General features: G+C 38.9%; 1 protein-coding gene across 8 annotated transcripts in view; it reads right to left on the reverse strand.

The window, feature by feature from the left end:
• Positions 1-13,422, reverse strand: part of GOSR1 (golgi SNAP receptor complex member 1) — a 39,360-nt gene extending 25,938 nt beyond the window's left edge. For 3 of the 8 annotated variants that reach the window (XR_013535799.1, XM_008997136.5, XM_078373899.1), the window contains exons 1-5: positions 13,366-13,422; positions 10,097-10,211; positions 6,223-6,310; positions 5,766-5,873; positions 1,476-1,567 (exon numbers count right to left, since the gene is read on the reverse strand). Coding sequence is in view for 6 of the 8 variants with exons in the window: in XM_008997136.5 (XP_008995384.1) it covers positions 1,476-1,567; positions 5,766-5,873; positions 6,223-6,310; positions 10,097-10,211; positions 13,366-13,396 (434 nt within the window). In the remaining 2 variants the exon portion in view is untranslated. Of the gene's footprint in view, positions 1-1,475; positions 1,568-5,765; positions 5,874-6,222; positions 6,311-10,090; positions 10,212-13,328 lie in introns of all 8 variants that reach the window. The other 5 variants (XR_013535798.1, XM_002748210.7, XM_008997137.5 and 2 more) reach the window with 3 other exon arrangements.
• Positions 13,423-20,795: the final 7,373 nt, after the last annotated feature.

Raw genomic sequence — 20,795 nt, forward strand, 5'->3', positions numbered from 1 at the left:
TGCCGCCTACTCAACCTCTCAGGTTCAAGTGATCCTCCTGCCTCAGCCCTGCAAGTAGCTGGGAATACAGAAGCATGACATCATGCCTGGCTAATTTTTGCATTTATTTATTTTTGAGACAAATTTTCACTCTGTCACCCAGGCTGGAATGCAGTGGTGCCAACTCGGCTCACTGCAACCTCTGCCACTCGGGTTCAAGAGATTCTCGTGCTTCAGCCTCCCAAGTAGCTGGGATTACAGGTGCCTGCCACTATGCCAAGCTAAAATTTTTGTATTTTTAGTAGAGATGGGGTTTCACCCTATTGGCCAGGCTGGTCTCGAACTCCTGGACTCAAGTGATCCACCTGCCTCAGACTCCCAAAGTGCTGGGATTACAGGCGTGAGCAACTGTGCCTGGCCGCTCTTTTCACTTCTACCTTCTACTGTGATTAACTCAGAGTTGGTACTCAGGAGACAGTTTAATGAATATATGGAACATATCTTTTACGGCCATTTTTCAAAAAGCAAGTTATTACAATGGATTGCATTCTAGTGATCCCCACACATTGTGTCCCACAATGTCTACACATTAAAGGCCACCCCCTACACAGGTTCTCAATGCATTCCTCAAAATGTATATATAAATGGACTGTACGAAAATTGAATGAAAGACGTACATGTCCTGAAGGAATAAAAATCTTACAGCTGTGTTATTGTTACAACAAAATAAAGAATCTCCAGGAAAGTGCTTCTATAGTTCACAATAAATGTATATCATAATTTATGAAACTTATCACGTAATTTATCACAAATGAAATGATGGCAGGTATCATTAGATGCTCCAAATTGGAAAGTCTTCAGCTTCAATGAGATACCCTGGGACTTAACTTTGTCAGTAGTGTTCAGTTCTGACAAAATTTTCAAAAATGTATATGAAATGCTAGAACAGATCATTAATGGAGAAGTGAAGGCACAGAAGAAAAAAATATTTAAAATTATAGATTGAGATTGGTGTAAGAAGGTTAGATAATTTAACATAAGGCTATGAGTTTGTAGATATTACTGTTTGTAATATATAACTGTCGGGACAAGGGACAGGAATAGGAGATAATCAGGAAGAGAAACATGAAAAGCTTCAGTTACTGATAATGTTAATTATTAAAAATTTTATTTTCTCTAAGCCATCTGCAGAGGATCATAAAAGTAATGTTATAATTCTTAGAGTGGGTAGTGAGAGATCAGAGAACCATGAAGACATCACCTAAGCAGGACTTTGAATTAGGACAGGAAAGTCAAGGCTGGCAGGAGCCAATGATAAAGTAAGGGGAAGCATGAGATAAACATGGAAAAGTAGATTAGGATAACACTGCAGCAGCAGTCTTCAAAAGACAGTGAAATGAGAACTGGAAACCCTGAAATCTCAAGCATGGTTCTGAATATATCCTAAAGTCAACTCTGAATAAATATTCTACCAAATAATATAAAAGGCAACTTACTCAATATCTTTCCGTACTGATCCCATGAGATTCTCCCTTTCCCGTATTGCCGTAAAATTTGCTTTGGTTTTATGAAATTCATGTGTATAATCCTGTAATAAATAAATCAACATCCAGTCTCAACAAAAGCTAATTATGGATTTTCATCTCACTTAACCAGTTATGTACTGTTATCACACTGTAAATTTCTGTCCAGAAAACTGCTATTTAAGAAATCAAACTAACCAAAGGTAAAAATAACTTAATAATTACTTTCCTGAAGAGTGACCAATTTCTTTCAAATGAAAATAACTCAGTGCTAGGGAAACAGTGCCATTAAATTATTGTCCTTTGTACCTCCTGGTACTTTATGAGGTGGAATTAGGAAGAAAAAAATTCTGAGATAAAATAACTTATGGCGAAACCCCATCTCTACTGAAATTACAAAAATTAGCTGGGGTGGTGGCATGCACCTCTAGTCCCAGCCACTTCATTCAGGAGGCTGAGGCAGGAGAATCGCTTGAACCCGGGAGGCAGAGGTTGCAGTGAGTTTACACCACTGTACTACAGCCTGGGCAATAGGTCTCAAAAAAACAAGGATATTTAAAGAGTAAATGTCTATCAAGTTCAACAGAGCTTAAAAAAAATGGAGTAAATGCCTAGGAACAGAATAACTGGATCAAAGAATCTTACATTTAAATTTTGGTATTGCTAAACTGTCTTCTAGAAACATTACATCAATCTATATTCCCACAAGCAATATATGAGTGCCCTTTTTTTATTTTTCTCTTGCCCATAATGGGTTACAAATGTTTTAACACTTGCTAATCTGACAGGTGAAAAATCACCTCTTTCTGAGTTCTGTATTTTTATTTGGAAATATTACTGAAAATGTTTTTATAATTTTGGCCACTCATTTTTTTTGTAACCAAGTTTATATCCTTTGTCCATTTTCCTATTTTTTTTCTGATTTCTATTATTTCTCTGTGTAGTAAACAAATTAGTCATTTGTTACAGTTTCCAGTATCAAGTCTTATTTATAAAGTCCTTTCCACTCAAAAATTTATAAATTTCACCCATGCTTTATGATTTCTTTTTCGACTTACTTCTTGGATCCATTTGGAATTTATGCTGGATATGAGGATTGAGATATAATTTTTTTTCAGTCCTTCAATAATTAGCCAATGGTTATAGTTCCACTTGTTTTATAATTTCTCTTTGTCCCATTGATTTTAAACAATGTCTTTATCAGAAGCTAAAAATTTCCATACGTAATTGGGTCTACATATGAACTCTATTCTGTTTAATTATTTTTATTTTTTATTTTTTCTCTAGAATAAAATTGGCTTAACTATTCCAGTTTTTTTTTTTAACAGGTTTTAAGATCTGGTAGAACTAGGAACCCTCTACTGCTTATCTTCATTTTCAGGTTGTTTTTTCTTGATTGTTCTTGTATGTCTATGATTCCTAATGAACTTCAGTGTCATCCTGTCATTTTCTGTTTTTTTTTTTTTTTGAGACGGAGTTTCGCTCTTGTTACCCAGGCTGGAGTGCAATGGCGCGATCTCGGCTCACTACAACCTCCACCTCCTGGGTTCAGGCAATTCTCCTGTCTCAGCCTCCTGAGTAGCTGGGATTACAGGCACGCGCCACCATGCCCAACTAATTTTTTGTATTTTTAGTAGAGACGGGGTTTCACCATGTTGACCAGGATGGTCTCGATCTGTTGACCTCATGATCCACCCGCCTTGGCCTCCCAAAGTGCTGGGATTACAGGTGTGAGCCACTGCGCCCAGCCGTCATTTTCTATTTTGAATTAAACAAACAACAATACAAACCTGCTATTTCCATTGGGATGTTACTGAATTTAGAGAAAAGTCTTCCCATCTAAAAATGGAGTGATTCTTTCCTTTACTTAAATCTTATTCTCTATGTCCCTCAGCAGAATTTTGCACATACAAGTCCTATATATTTCTTATTTAATTTATACATACTTTATAGTTTCTTCCATTATATTTTCTAACAGGTTATCATTTGCATGTAGGAAAACTATTTGCTTTTATGTATTCATTTTGTAATCTACCATCTTACTGAACTTAATTGTTTCCAACTTTTTATCAGTTAATTTTGAGTGTACTAGACCTATCATTTTATCCTGCTACCTCATAGAAATTTTGCCTCTTCCTTTCCAATATTTACATCTTTTTTCTCTCTCTTTTTTTTTTTTGAGACAGTCTTACTCTGTCACCAAGATAGACTGCAGAGGCACAATCTCAGCTCACTGCAACCTCCACCTTCTGGGTTCAAGTGATTCTCCTGCCTCAGCCTCCCAAGTAGCTGGGATAACAGGCACCTACCACCACACCCAGCTAATTTTTGTATTTTTAGTAGAGATGGGGTTTCACCATGTTGGCCAGGCTGGTCTCAAACTCCTGATCTCAAATGATCTGCCCATCTGAGACTCCCAAAGTGCTAGAATCATAAGCAGGAGCCACCATGCCCTATCTATATCTCATTTATTTTTACTGTCTAATTGTACCATCAAGAACTTAAAAAACAATGTTATACATTTGCAGTGATCATGGGTATCCCTGTCTTGATTTTTTTCTTCAATGGGAATGTTTTTATTGCTTTACCTTTACAAACACAATGCTAGCTTTTAATCCAATATATACATTTTTGTATGTATTAGATAAAATATCTTTCTATTCCAATTTTTTTTTTTTTTGAGATGGAGTCTCTCTCTTGTTGCCCAGGCTGGAGTGCAGTGGCACAATCTTGGCTCACTGAAACCTCCACCTCCCGGGCTCAAGCTTCCTCTGCCTCTTGAGTACCTGGGATTACAGGCACACACTTCCACACCGAACTAATTTTTGTACTTTTAGTAGACACGGGGTTTTGCCACGTTGGCCAGGCTAGTCTTGAACTCCTGACTACAGGTGACCCACCTGCCTTGGCCTCCCAAAGTGATGGGATTACAGGTGTGAGGCCACCTATTCTTACTTTTAAAAAGAGTTTTAAAAATTAGAAATAGTTGTTGAATTTTCTCAATATTAAAAATATTTGCGGCTGGGCACAGTGGCTCATGCTTGTAATTCTAGCACTTTGGAAGGCCGTGGTAGGTGGATCGTCCATACACAGGAGTTAGAGAACAGCCTAGGCAACACAGCAAAACCTCGTGAACACAGGAGTTACAGATCAGCCTGGGCAACGTGGCAAGGCCCTATCTCTGCAAAAAACTTTTAAAAAATTAGCCAGGCATGGTGGCATGTGCTTGTGGTCCCAGCTGTTTGGGAGGCTGAAGTAGGAAGATTGCTTGAGCTTAGGAGCTTGAGGCTGCAGTGAGCTGTGATTGCACTACTGTGCTCCAGCATGGGTGACAGAGTAAGACCCTATTTGAAAAAAAAAAAAATTGGCCGGGCACGGTGGCTCAGGCCTGTAATCCCAGCACTTTGGGAGTCCGAGGCGGGTGGATCACGAGGTCAAGAGATCGAGACCATCCTGGTCAACATGGTGAAACCCCGTCTCTACTAAAAATACAAAAACTTAGCTGAGCATCGTGGCGTGTGCCTGTAATCCCAGCTACTCAGGAGGCTGAGGCAGGAGAATTGCCTGAACCCAGGAGGCAGAGGTTGCGGTGAGCCGAGATCGTGCCATTGCACTCCAGCCTGGGTAACAAGAGTGAAACTCCGTTTCAAAAACAAAAACAAAAACAAAAAAAAACTTGCCCTCCTGTTTGTACTACTATATTTTTAACATATCCTCCATTTCGATCTGTAAGAGTTTATTTCATTTTATTGGTACATATACATTTAATATTTTCTCAAATAATATACTAAATATAGAAAATCATTCCCCCTCCATATTATCTTCAAAGCCAGATGAAAGTATACTCTAATCCACCACGTTATTGTCTATACATGACCATTGGCTATTTCACTGTTATAGCTCGACAGCTAGGTCTCCCAGAGTGGAACTATATGTACCCAGTGATGAATATTACTCAACTTCACCAGGAAAAACCAAGAGCTATTAAATATTTTCTGAATTTTATAATACTGACCAAAAAATTTTTAAAAAGTAAAACAAGTCCCCATACCATGGCATTTATTTTCTCAGATTTTTCTCTTTGTCCTTTTAAATACATGTGCACATATCCTGACCTCGTGATCCACCCACCTCAGCCTCCCAAAGTGTTGGGATTACAGGCGTGAGCCACCATGGACATATCTTATGCAGGGATTAAAACAAAACAAAATAAAAAACACCAAACTCTGTGATAACAGAAAAGTCTTGAGCCCAATATATTACCTGCAGTATGTCTCTATGTCGTTGTAATGTATGCATCAGGGCCGTATTCAAGGAGGGGACACCTGTACTGTTGGTATATTCTGCCATTTTATCATTTACCCCTGTAAGCTAGAAAGAAAGGAGAAAAAAACAACCAAAATATTTAATGAAGCACTATAAAAAGCTACAAGCAAATTATTTGCCTATATGCCCTTCTGGCTGACGGCAAAACAAAATGAAACAAAAAACAAGATAGCAAGTAACAATTCAGCATTTCCTCCACATAATCCATAAAGACCAAAATAACACCATATGACCTGAGAATGGCTGTCATCAAAATTTGAGTGGCCTGGGGAGGCACACATCTTGAATGGAATGGATAATTTCAATAAGCATGTCTGTCTCAATATAATCTAGTACCCTATCTAACAAGTGCATGGTTATTTGCAAAAACAGCCATTTAACAGAAAGCACTTACCCTTGCCAAAAGTTGTTCAATCTCAATTGCCATTGTCTCAAACATTCTGTCTTGGCTTGATCCATTTAAAAGGGGTGTTGTATCAGAACTAAAAAGAAGTTCAGTTAAAGAGGATCCATTACTCAAATACAGTCCTTTAAAACATACTTAAAATAAGGTAGTTAATAGGAGCCATAAAAGGAATTATGCATTATGTTACAGGGTCTGTGAGAAACAATCTTTTACATTTTTACCCCAAAGGAATCACAGTTCCTTCAACCTTAAGTTCTCTCTTCTTTCCTTTACTGTTACCAAGAGGAAGTAAAATTGAGATTTAAATGATCCACAGATTGGATAACAAGCTATTGAATACTCAGAAACTGGCTTTAAATCCAATACATACAGCCATGTCCTGCATGCTTTGGTACTAATCTTCCACATTTCCGCTTATAATATGCAATCATCCTTTTGTTTTGTAAAATTGTGTTAAATTGCTTTTTCAAATCTGAATAGTCAAAAATTGATCTTTTTACAAGTGAAACTTATGTTTGACAGATTCAAATTCTAAACGCACCTGTCCTCAGTGTTTCTTTTGTCTTTTCTAAAACACCACTAACCTTCATTAGATTAGGTATGTATGAGCATATGAAGAGCAGCTCAATATAGACCTAAGTTATACTGGACACAGATAAATGCCCAGGTAATTGACTATGCTCTCCAATCTTACCAAAGACTTTGTCCTGCCCTGCAAATGAAAAAGATTAAATAAATGTTCTGTAGACTACTAGTATAAATCTTCCCTTACCAGATATATGAGAAAGAACAATAGGCCAATAGAATTAAAGCTTCATAAGGGGAGAAAAAATTGTCTCTGTCTTATTCATAGATATATGCCTAGCACCTAGTACAGAGCCTGGCACATAGTAGGTGCTCATTAAATGTTTGTTGAATGAATGAATGCGAGAGCAATCCCTACTACTGGTTATTCCATACTCATCATATTCATACATTCATCAGGACAGTATAAGAGTAAAGGGAAGATGGGCGCGGTGGCTCACGCCTATAACCCCAGCACTGTGGGAGGCTGAGGCGGGTGGATCACGAGGTCAAGAGATTAAGACCATCCTGGTCAACGAGGTGAAACCCCATCTCTACTAAAAATACAAAAATTAGCTGGGCATGGTGGTGCGCGCCTGTAGTCCCAGGTACTCGGGAGGCTGAGGCAGGAGAATTGCCTGAACCCAGGAGGTGGAGGTTGCGGTGAGCTGAGATCGTGCCATTGTACTCCAGCCTGGGTAACAAGAGCGAAACTCCGTCTCAAAAAAAAAAAGGAGTAAAGGGAAACGTCCAAAAACTAATTCTTCACAATACTAGAATTCAGTTAAATTGAATTCATCCTACAGGTCTATAGGTGGGTAATGATTCACAGACCTTGAAGTTCTGAAAATACAGAAAGTTAAAAAAAAGAAAAAGAAAAAGATTCCTGGAATAAAATTCTAGTTATTGCTTAGTTGACTCATTGTGACATGTTTCCAACCTGGGCATTAAACAAGAAACTTTACACATCAAATCTTCATCCTCATGGCCTTAGGTTTTTTAATGAAAGGGGAGTTAGGCTGAAGTAATTTTACAAAGCCAGTTCCAGTTTGTAGCAGAATTTCTTAGGAAATGTTTTCAAGATAGTTTTTCCTTTAGAGGAGTAACAAGAAAAAAGTATTAGTTCAGGAAGCACACAGAACATAGAAAATGCATAGAAAGAACATTCTTCATTCTCTTGACTTGCTAAATAAAGACAAGCCCAGAGCAATGCAATCTATTTAACGTGTTGGTAATTTATTTTTAGATTCTGGAGTCAATGTTGGCCCTGCTGCCTTCACAACCAATGAGCCCTTATGAAAAAGAAACAGTGCTTTGGCTATAGTATTGAATTCACTTTTTGTTCGAATGTACACAATATAGAAGGGTTTAGAGTGTGGGCTCTGGAGATAGACCTGGATTCAAATCCAAGCTCAGATTTTGTTGTTTTTATTAGCTGGCAAATATCCTGCTCACTTTTAAACTTTGAAAAAGTATGTAAAGTCAGTGTGGATTAACAACAATTCTTATACCAGCAATTTCACTGCTAGGTATATAGAAACATTCTGTGTAAAAATGTTCCCAGCAGCATTTATAGAAAGCTCTTACCTAACATATAATGAACATTCTATGTCAGCTATCAAAATTATTATTAATTAGCAAAAATTAGAAACAGTGTCCATCACCAAATGGTTAAAGTGTGATACAGTCATACAATACTACATATGAATTACAAATGAATATACCAGAATTAAATGAATCCATAGCTGAATCTCAAACTGTTAAAGGAAAAAAACAATTGCAAAATAAATATACTATATATATACCTATATTACTACATAACATAATAGGATACTATGAATTGTTCAGAAATACAAACATGCAGTAAGAATATATGTTGATTATGGTGTGGGAGAAAGTGGAGTGCCATAAGGGACTTCAATGGAATGATTGATCATTTTTTTAAAATGGGAGATTTGTAACTGTCTTAAATCTCTTTTTTTTTTAATTTGTTATTATTTTTTTTAATGGAGTTTTGCTATTGTTGCCCAGGCTGGAGTGCAATGGCACAATCTTGGCTCACTGCAACCTTTGCTCCCAGGTTCAAATGATTCTCCTGCCTTAGCCTCCTAAGTAGCTGGGATTATAGGCATGTACTGCCACGTCCAACTAATTTTTTGTATTTTTAGTTTCACTAGGCCAATCTCAAACTCCCAACTTCAGGTGATCTGCCCGCCTTAGCATCCCAAAAGCGCTGGGATTACAGGTGTGGGCTACTGCGTCCGGCATTTTTTGTTATTTCTATTTTTTTTAGAGACAGGGTTTCACCATGTTGCCCAGCCTAGTCTTGAACTCCTGGGCTCAACTGATTTACCTTTCTCAGCCTCCCAAAGTGCTGGGATTACAGGTGATCCACTGTGCCTGGCCACTCCTAATATTTTTTTGAAACAAGTGGATGACTTAAAGTGAGCATAAGCTTCAAAGATAAGAATGTATTTTCCAGGCCGGGCCCGGTGGCTCACGCTTGTAATCCCAGCACTTTGGGAGGCCGAGGCGGGTGGATCACGAGGTCAAGAGATCGAGACCAACCTGGTCAACATGGTGAAACCCCGTCTCTACTCAAAATACAAAAAATTAGCTGGGCATGGTGGCGCGTGGCTGTAATCCCAGCTACTCAGGAGGCTGAGGCAGGAGAATTGCCTGAACCTAGAGGCGGAGGTTGCAGTGAGCCGAGATCGTGCCATTGCACTCCAGCCTGGGTAACAAGAGCGAAACTCTGTCTCAAAAAAAAAAAAAAGAATGTATTTTCCATACATTCAATATAATAATATACTAGTTTCTCAAAAAAGTACCAAAATTAAAAATAGTTTTGATAATTAACAGCAAGGTACACACTACATTAGATACATTCTAATAGAATAAACACCAGAATAGCAATATGTATACTTGGCACCTGGGTGGATCCGCAGGTTCATTTAGCAACTGGAAAACACAAGAAATATATATCAAGCGTACAAATCAGCCACCTTTTCCTACACTGGCTGAACACTCATATTGTTGATATAAACTTATTCTCAAGTTCTAGGAAGATTCTCCTGAGACTGTAACAATCTTTGTCTAAGGATTTCAAATAAATGCTAGTCTCAAGAATTCAGAAGAATTTTAATAAGTCACTAAAAAATAAAACAATCAATGACCAAACAAAACACCAAAAATTCACCAATAGACCAACTTACAGAAATCATATATTTTAGTTTATTTTTTACTGCTTTAAACACATAGTTAAGGCATAAGAGACAGAATCTGGTAGTACCTATACCTGTCGCGTCTTCCATCTCGGGCACTGCTATGACTGTAACTTGTACATAGTTTGCTGAAGGAAACTAGTTTCAGGTCAAGTTCATTTTCCAGCTGTCGAGCCTGTTTCCTGAGATCTTTAACAAAATTATAACAGAAAATAATTAGACACAAAAAGTCCATCAACAAGACACAAAAATCACAAGACTATTTTGAAGAAAACAAACTATGAAAATGATCATATACTGATCTCGTTACCCCCATAAAAAAAAGTGTTAAAAGAAGGAAACCAATGACTTGCCCAGCAAAGCAAATCAGTCACTTATGAACTTCAGAGGGGGCAAGAAGGGAAGTAGCAATGGGAGATGCAACTCTGCAGCTTTACTCCAAAAATGGCTAGAAAACAAATGTTGTTCTACCCTTCCTGAAACTACTTGTATAGCAAAAACTTAACTGTATAGCAGTAACTAAAATTCCATAATTTATTCCATAATTCCAAAAACTTAACTGTATAGCAATAACTAAAATTCCATAATTCAGAGAAAACAAGAGAATACAAATCACAAAGGAACTAAAAATACGGTTTCTGACCATTGTATCAACTTACCAATTAATATTACAAGAAAAAAGCATTATTTTTTTGAAAGGAATTTTTCTTTTTATGTTCCAAAGCTTTATTAGACTTATTAACTTCTTTTCATAATAGCAAAATGACTTATCTTTTTTTTTGAGATGGAGTCTCCTTCTGTCACCCAGACTGGAGTAAAGTGGCATGATCTTGGCTCACAGCCGACTCCACCTCCTGGGTTCAAGCAATTCTTCTGCCTCAGCCTCCCAAGTAGCTGGGACTACAGGCAGACACCACCACACCTGGCTAATTTTTGTATTTTTAATAGAGACGGGGTTTCACCATGTTGGCCAGGATGGTATCAATCTCCTGACCTCAACTGATCTGTCCACCTTGAACTCCCAAAGTGTTGGGATTACAGGTATAAGCCACCATGCCTCGCCCAAAATGACTTTTCAATTGAACATAAAGAAAAAAAAGTTACACAAAAATTGTCTTTTTTTTGTTGTTGTTATTAGAAAAGAGATCTCACAATGTTGCCCAGACTGGTCTCAAACTCCCAACCTCAAGTGATCCTCCCATCTGGGCCTCCCAAAGTGATTTCAGGCATAAGCCACCGTGCCTGGCCAAAAACTGCCTTTAAAAAACTTACTGTTTACTCTTAAAAAAAAAAATAAAATAAAATAAAAAATAAAAAACTTACTGAAAGTAATCTGGAGGGCTAAAAGTAACAATAAACAATGTGCTACTAACAAGATCTAATATGAGTATGACAGAAATAAGTACGTAAGTTTTAATAGCAGAAGCAAACAAGGAAGCAAGCAGAAAAATTGGTTTAGCAGTCTGGCATTTAAGGGGTTGTGTGAGAGAAGCCACAGTCTGGACATCCACACAGAGATATAAGTGTCTCATTCATGGCAAAGTGAAGGTTAAAATAAAAGGGCAGAAGTACCAGAGATAACGGTATAAGAATCTCTCTTTCAGGGATAAAGAATACAGAACATTATTTCAACATACTTTTCAACCAGAAATAAAAAGTACAGTTAATATAGTGGAACATATTTGCCCAGAGACCAAATGCCAGTTTGAATCTCAGCACAGCCACTAACTGACTCTAAGATTTATCGACAATCTACTTAACCTATGAAATTCAGCTTCTTGTTTTTTAAACCCCTACCTTCAGTATTCAATATTAGTAATCATATGCTTAAAGCAGCTGGCACAGAGTAGGTTGTCAGTAATGAGCAGCTGTAATATTATAGCATGGTACTTCAAAAAAACCACCGTCTAATGACTAATAAAAGTATCAGTAGCCACTTCTACATAATTTTAAAATGTTTTCTAGCGGTCGGGCCCGGTAGCTCATGCCTGTAATCCCAACACTTTGGGAGTCCGAGGCAGGTGGATCACGAGGTTAGGAGATGGGGAACATACTGGCCAATATGGTGAAACCCCATCTCTACTAAAAATACAAAAATTAGCCAGGGGTGGTGGCGCATCCCTGTAGTCCCAGCTACTCAGGAGGCTGAGGCAGGAGAATCGCTTAAACGCAGGAGGCAGAGGCTGCAGTGAGCCGAGATCATGCCACTACACAGCAGCCTGGGGCGACAGAGCCAGACTTTGTCTCAAAAAAAAAAAAAAAAATGTTTTCTAGCTAGTACATACATTTCAAATGGGCAGTGAAACACATGTTCTAAACTATAAGCACACTTTTCTGTGATTGGAATACTTGTCTTGTTTAGTAGAAACATAAGTAAAAGCATATTGAAAGTATGACAGGCCAATCTGGATAAATTCAGAATGAAGTTTCTTAGACCAAGTAGCTGACAGTGACAATATTGTAATTTCTAGAGGCTTCCGTGGATACCAACAGGAACAGGGCAAATGAATTTGAAAAGTAGTTTCTATGCTGCAGTAAAGCAAAGAGATCATTGAGAGAAAAAGGCGAGCTTTCTCTGTTCTTGTTGATCATCAAGGTTCAGGAATGAGTTTTATGTAAGCTCACTTTATTGGACTGTATTTTCATGAATTAAATGAATGCATTTGTCAAATCAAAAAAAGGTTTTCTTGGTGGGAGAAGTATAGCAAATGTAACTGCAATCCACACAACTTTTTCAGTAAAACCAATTCTAGGCTCCAGAGCAGCAGAAGAAGTTATTTTCTCTCCCTTAAAACACCCAATCCTGGAAACCTCCAGACTGTAGTTGTCATAGGGACCCAATAGGAGACATTCTGTTCGTACTTCCTCCGACGGACCGGAATGTAAGTTCCTCCTTTCTCCTTTCCCACTCAGTTTTCCAACAGTGACCTCAACTCCAAGGCGCCGACTCCTCCAGTCTCCTGGGCTCTGAACCTTCTCCCTCAACATTCGTTTCCTCTCAGAGTTGGTACCCCAAGCCCCTTCGTCCGAGTTCCATTACTCCCTCAGTACAGTTCTACTAGGCGATTCAGGTCCCTCTTCCTCTACATCCCCTCCCTGTCCACTCTGTCCAACCCCCTGCCCCACGTCCCGCTCACACGGCCCGGCCAGGCCAGCGCTCCCGCCCCAGACCATTCAGGCTCCTCAGTCCCCAGGCCCCGGGGCTCCCACTTAGGCAAGCCAGGCTGCTGAGCTCGGCCACTCCTGGGGTCTGGTTCTTTCCTCTGCTGCTTTTCCCAAGATCCGTCCTCACTCAGCCCCTCTCACCCTCGTGGGACGCGCCCGGAGGCCTTCTCGTCCTCACCTTCCCAGTAATTGCTGGTTCCTGCCGCCATCTTTGTTGTCCAACGTCAGCCGGGATAGGGGAGCATAGGCGCCGCAGGCCAGAAAGTCACCACTGCGCCTGTTTCCGCCCCGAGCGCCAGGGCCGATGGGATGCGAGCCTCCGCGGACACTGCCACCTGCTGATCAATTCGTTATTTTACAGCTTTTAAGTAGCGAGAGATCAAAAACTTCAGCTTTGGCTCCTGACGCTCCCTGAATGTTTTTCATTCCCACTTTCTGCGCCCCAGTTCGCGGCTTATCCGTTCTCTCAGCAGGTGTCTACTTGACGGGGAGGAGAATCATCCTCAGGCAACTTTCTCAGTTTCCCTCACCTTATCTCTAATGTGTATCCTCAGGCAATTTCTTCCTTTCTCAGAGACAGAGACCCTCTTCCCAGAGTCATTTTCTTCTTCCTACCTCCCCGCCTGTGCTCCATCATCCAGGCTCTCCGGCATATGCACTCTTCTCGCTGCTTTGATTGTGTCTACAGTAGTTCCAGTTCCAGCCCTTTTTCCTTGCCAGCCACCACATCTAGAGAGAGTGAGCTAACTGCTTCCACATGCTCTCCACCTGAGAGGAGGTTGAGGGCTGTCCAAACCCATACTTTACAGATACAGAAATTATCGCAGTCTGCTGGTACTGACATTTTACCTTTTCTAGTGAAGTATAGAACCCTTAATTCCTGTAAAGTCCTTTTTCCTACTCATTTATAATATAGTTGTTTTTAAGTATTTCCTCTGCATTCATTGAGAGAACCACATCAGTCAATGTTATAATATTTGCTTCAACTGTCAGGCATAAGTTAGAGAATTCAAGGGAAGAGGAAAGCTTAGTTGATTTATGCATATTTTTACTCTTCTCCCTTCCTAGTGTCCCCAGATTCCTTTTTTGTTTTTTATCGTTTCCTTTCTGTTTCAAGAATTTCCCTCCGCCATTTTTTTTTTTTTAAAGAGTAGGTCAGCTGGTGACAAATTCTATTCGTTTTTTTTCCTTCATCTATGAATGTCTTGATTTCCCTTCATTCTTGGGGAACAGGATATTGCTGCCAGATACCGAATCTGGAGTGGACAATTTCTTTTTGCAACACTTGAAAAATGTGCCAATTCTGGCCTCCATAGTTTGAGGTAAGAAATTGACTACCATCTGAATTGTTTTCCCACAGTAGCTAAAGTATTTCTCTCGCACTGCTTTCAAGAACTTTACTTTTCAGAAGTTCTGATGTGCCTTGGCATAGATTTCTTTGGGTTTATCCTGTTTGGGATATCCTCAGCTTCTTGATTCCTAGATTTATGTCTTGTGCCAAATCTGGGGGATTCTCAGCCATTGTTTCTTCCAACACTTTTTCTATCTCATACTGTTTCTCTTCTTGTTCTGAGAGTCTGATGATGTGAATGTTAGATCTCATGTTAATGTCCCACATAGCTATGAGGCTATGCTAATTTGTTTTCAGTCTATTTTCCATCACTCAGATTTGGTAATAAATGCTATTCTGTATTTGCTGACAGTAAAGTATGTCTTTCCTCTGTTCCCTCCATTCTGCCGTTGAGCCCATTTCTTGAGTCCATGTCAATTACTGCATTTTTTATAACTAAAATTCCATTCAGTTCCCCATTATATCTTCTGTTTCTTTTCTGAGACTCTTTTTATCATTTGTTCTAAGTTTGTTTGTGATTGCTCACTAAAGTATTTTTATTATAGCTGCTTTAAAGTCCTTGTCAGATAATTCCAACATCTGTGTCATCTTGGTGTTGGGGTCTGTTGTCTTTTTTTCATGCAAGAAATTTTCTGGGCTATTGAAATGATTATTTTTAAAAATTGTATCCTGATGTTTTAGGTATTCGTTATGAGATTCTGGATCTTATGTAAGTCTTCTGTTTAAACAGACTTCCTCTGACACTATGCTGGTGGGGGACATAGGGGAATGCTTGCTACTTCCTGATGGAAGTTCAGGCTCTCCCTTGGCCTTCATTGATTCCCCAGGCAGGAGGTGCCTTGTTGCTGCTGCCCATGTGGTCCCCACTGCCACCACGGCAGGGAGCCTCATTACTGCTGTGCAATGGACAAGAAGTCCAAGTGGAGGGGTGGTGGGGGGGTGCTTTATTACAGCTGGTGAGTGTGGAAGCCTAGCCTCCTCGCTCAGCCTTTGCTGGCACGGAGTGAAGGTAGGCCTCAGTTTTTTTCTGTGGCATTTGCCTGGAGTGTTGAAATTATTATCTAAAAGTATTCAGTCTTGTTAGGACACCTGTTTCCTGGTCCCTTATCTAGAGAGAGAAGGCTTTCCATTTTCCTTTGGGCTTTTCTTGTCTGTACCCTTTGGCATTTCTGGGTTGCTAGCTTCTCCAGCACCCATTATAGGACATAGGAAACAAAAGGGAAACCCAACGAACTCATCTTCGTGTTGTTTGCATCCTAAGGTCCCTAGCTGGTCTAACTTCTTCTTTCCACCTTTTTGAGTCTTTTTAAAATTATATATAATGTATTATTATTTTTTTTTTTTGCTGTACTTAGTGGGAAGAATAGAAAGAAATACAGCTAATCCATATTGCCCAGAAGTGAAATTGTTCGTTTAATTTTTTTAATGTTTTAATTATCTGGCTGGATATGGTGGTTCTAATCCCAGCACTTTGGGAGGCTGAGGTGGTAGGATTGCTTGAGTCCAGGAGTTCGAGGCCAGCCTGGGCAACATAGTAGGACCTCATCTCTACAAAAAAATAAAACATTAGCCAGGCGGGGTGGTGTGCCCTGTAGTCCCAGCTACTCAGGAGGATGAAGTGGGAGGATTGCTGAGCCCTGGAGGTCAAGGCTGCAACATGACCATGGCACTGCACTCCAGCCTGGGTGACAAAGTAAGACCCTGTCTGAAGAAAAAAGAAAAAGGAAAAGAAAAAAAATCAGCTAAAATTCTTCATCTCGTCTTTTACTTTCTTGAATTTATTCATCATCATTTTTTTTTTTTTTTTGAGACAGAGTTTTGTTCTTGTTGCCCAGCCTGGAGTGCAGTGGTGCAATCTTGGCTCACCACAATCTCCACCTCCCGGGTTCAAGCGATTCTCCTGCCTCAGCCTCCTGAGTAGCTAGAATGACAGGCATTTTGTATTTTCAGTAGAGACGGGGTTTCTCCATGTTGGTCAGGCTGGTCTCGAACTTCTGACTTCAGATGATCCACCTGCCTCAGCCTCCTCCCAAAGTGCTGGGATTACAGGCGTGAGCCACCACACCCGGCCTGTCATCATTCTTTAAAAATTTCTGGTAACTGAGAAATCTGTACTTCCCATAGGATTGTTTCTATTTTTCTTGACCTTTCATAATTTAATCTTGTCTTTTGACAATAAGAACTTTTGATTGGATGATGATTATTATAGTTATAATTTTATATTAATCATTTGAGGATCTGGATGATGTTGTCTTTCTCCAGAAAGAATTTACTGTCTTTTCCTGCAGGCAGTTCAGGTAGGGCAGATCAGCTTAATCCAATACGGGGTGGAACTAATATCAGGAGGGATTCTGTGTTTGTTAAAATTGGTCTATTTCTGGTTAGCCCTTAATTCTAACATGTAGGCATTCAAGTTTTCTAACTGAAAGCCTGTTTACCAGTGCCCCTTCCTTGACAAGTGCTAACCTCATATATTTCCCCCACCCAGTGATATTGCCTGAAACTTCTGCTTGGGTTCTCTGCCTCTTTCCTGGCCTCTCTTCTGTCACCTACAAATTGACAAATGCCTGGAGGTGAAAGTTTTACTATCATGCTCACCTCTCAGCTCTTTTTGTTTCAGGATCTTGATCCTATAAGTCCTTCTTTCCTTAGTAGTTCATCCAATCCTTCCATTTTTTTTTTTTAATAAAATGCAGCTTTTCTGATTGCTCTTGATGAGAAGGTCTTTCCCTTTCAAGCCAATCCATCCATAGCTGGAAGTGGAACTAAATTTTTTTATTTCTAATTTATCTGTAGATTATTTTGTATTTTCCACATATATGATCACATCATCTAATAATGACAAATTCATTTCTTACCAATATTCATTCATATATGCTATTTGTATTTTCATGCTTCATGGCTGAGATCCATTCTGATATTAGAGCAAAGCTCAGGTATTAAATACTTTAGTAGGCATTTTTGTTGCCATGTTCAGGGAGGAGTTGTAAGTGCTCTGATTTTGCAGTTCTCATTTGACTGGCAGGACTCTAAATTTTCCTCCTTTTCTTTTCATCATCTAATTGTTTTTTGCTTCTTTTATTTTCATCACCTGATTATCAAAGGGTGCTTCCCCATTTTTCATTTTTTCCCTTCACTGGAAGCTCCTCTTTTCTTTTGAAACTATGTTTCAAAGACGGCCTCATTAAGTCACACCTGCTCCCTTTAGATTGTGGTCACTCTGAAGCCCCTTTCCTCTGGCTTGTGGTCAGATCTGCTTTGACATGCTTTTTAGATTGAGAGTTAGGTGGACCTAGTCTTTCTGGCAATAGTTTTAGACCAAGATTAGAACATATCTTCCTTTTTCTGGCATCTCTCGCTTGTCTTCCCTGCAGTTTATCTCCATGTGACTTCGTTCCACAGAGCCTGTGGGTTGCTGCTGGGGTGGGCCTGTGAGAATCCATGTTGAGATTTGCTGGTTTTCCTCATCTTACTCAGTTTGAAGTTTCAAAATTCTCTGACTTCAAATTATGCCGAGAGAGTGGTTTCTGTATGCTTTTTCCTTCTTGTGCTTGCATTATTTTGCAATGAAATATCAGGAGACAGGTAGCCAGGCTACCACTAATGTTTTAAACAATCTGGAAGTTTGCTTTCATTCTTGAAAGGTATGTTCAATACAGAATCCTATGTTGGAAGTTATTTAATGTTTTCCCTAGCATTTTAAAAGTATGATTTCAACGTACTTTGGTTTCCATTGTGGCGAGTGAGTCTAATTGCTAATCTCTTTTCTCTTTGTCTTTGTTGATCTGCAATTTCACTGATCTAAGTGTGGATGTTACTTTTTCTTGTTTGGATTGATTTTCTTTAATCTAGGGTTGCTATCTTTTTTTTTTTTTTTTATCAGTTTGGGGAAAATTCTGTCAGTGTCTCTGTTTCCTATGCTCCATTCTTTTTCTCTCCTCTAAAACTGGGGTTGTCAAACATATAGTATTAGTCATTTGTTAAATCCACATTTTAACCCTCTCCTTTCTGTTTCTACCTTTTTGTCTCTGTGCTACCTAATAATTTCTACAGATCTGTCAACTAATTACTTCTCTGTGCCCAGTCTGCCATTCCAACTGTCCATTTTAGTTTCTGTACTTTCATTTCCAGAAGCTCTACTATTATTTTAACGATTCTTGTGATAGTCTCAGATGTATCTTTTATTTGAAAACAATAATTATATTTTATAGTTTAATAATATAAACATCTGAAACCTGTATAAAACCTTTTCTGTGCTTTTTTCACTTGTGAAAAATTGTGAGGTCTTTTCCACCTCCAGGAGGGACCACCTTCCACTAGAGATTCCAGTTGAACTTGGTCACCTCGAAGCAGTGCCGCATAGCTTGACAGCCGGACCACCCAAGCTGTGTGCATAGCTGCCTAGGTTCTAGACATCCTATATCCTATGCCCAGCTCCTCTTTCCAATATGTTCCATTCACATTCTGCTAAATAGAAAACTGTATAATCCTTCCTCTTTTGCCCTCCCAAAACTCACATCTTCCAAATCAAAACCCAGGAGTCAACTCTGTATTATCTCTGCAACTTTTCCGTAAATCTAAAATTATTACTTTTTAAAATCTAGAAGTCCTGCATTTTAGCCATTACTATAGCTTTCCCAGTCCCTTTCTCTTCTGTTCCCTCTCTTTAGGATCAATGCTTTTGACACTAGATCAAAAGCCTGTTTAGTCTTGAAAAACTCTGCTAGGAACCATATGTACATAATTAATAATAATCATAAATACTAGAATAACCTCAAATATTTGAAATTAGCAATCTAGACTTTCCCATTACTCCCTCACTTGGGCTCAATCTCAATGGCAATCACGGAATATAATCCATGTTATCATAGCAATTTCTATTTAATCAGTACTCTATTTCCTTCATGTTCCATCTTGTTTCTCCACTTGCTGATTTTCCACCTACAGACTTTATCACTGCCTCTTCATATTGCTTCTAATTGAATCAATAAATTATCTTTGCTGAATTTGAGACATCCATCTCAATATACTTCCACTTCCAATTACCATACCTTCAATCTTATCAAGTAATTCTCATCCTTCTTTTCTTCAACCTTCCAGGTTGTCCTCTAAATTTCAACACCTTACTACCCCATATAGGCCAAACTGTCTCATTCTTGCTCACCTTGTCTACATTTGTTTACACACAGTAATTAGGGAGGAGGATTATTTGACCTCAACCAAAAGGCCAAAGAAATAGTATGTTTGCTTTTAATATTCTACTAATGTAGGTGAAAATGGTGATATTAAAGTTAAAATTGGGGGGCTGGGTGCTGTGGCTCACGCCTGTGCTCCCAGCAATTTGGGAGGCCGAGGTGGGAGGATCACTTGAGGTCAGGAGTTCCAGACCAGCCTGGCCAACATGGCAAAACACTGTCTCTACTAAAAATACAAAAATTAGTCAGGTGTGATGGTGAGCGCCTGTAATCCCAGCTACTTAGGAGGCTGAGGCAGGAGAATCGCTTGAACCTGGGAGATAGAGGTTGTCGTGAGCTGAGATCATGCCATTGTACTTCCAGCCTGGGAGACAGAGTAAGACTCTGTCTCAAAAATAAATAAATAAAATAAATTTATAAATAAAGTTAAAATTGGGCTTTATCTACTGATTGTATTGCTTTTAAGTTGTGAGTAATAATTAATGGTGTATTTATCTGAGGTCTGCAATAAATAGCATAGAATCAGTTGGCATTCTAAGTGACAGTAAGACATGAAGACTGACACAATGGCACTTATTCATAAGTGAGTACTATTAGCATTGACAGTCATGTTTACTTTGTTGAGAACAATCAGCTATTAGAAATCTGAAAAACTGAACATAATAACTAGATTACTGTTTATGAAACAAACCAAAAGGGTTCTTGATTCAGGTGTAAGAAAAGTAAGAAAATTCAGGAAAATATTTCAAACATTGAGAGAAAAAGAACCGTTATCACTATTCACACTTCCTGTAGCAGTTAAGCAAGGCTGTTTTCACTAACAAAGCATAAATACAACTTAATTTCATTTAAAAACAAATATGAAGCATTTTGGCATAAAACTTTACTGCCATGCTTTAGACAATCGATTGAACCACATAACAAATTTTTCTTTTTTCTTTGGAATTTGTGTCTCAGAATTTCTTCTAAATTAAAAGATCATCTATAAACGGAGCTTTGTTCATACATTTGATAAAGTAACTTTCTTTCAAAGGAGTAAGAAGACAGCATATGAAGGAAAAT

Source organism: Callithrix jacchus, chromosome 5 (assembly GCF_049354715.1).
Source record: "Callithrix jacchus isolate 240 chromosome 5, calJac240_pri, whole genome shotgun sequence".
Classification (NCBI taxonomy): domain Eukaryota; kingdom Metazoa; phylum Chordata; class Mammalia; order Primates; family Cebidae; genus Callithrix; species Callithrix jacchus.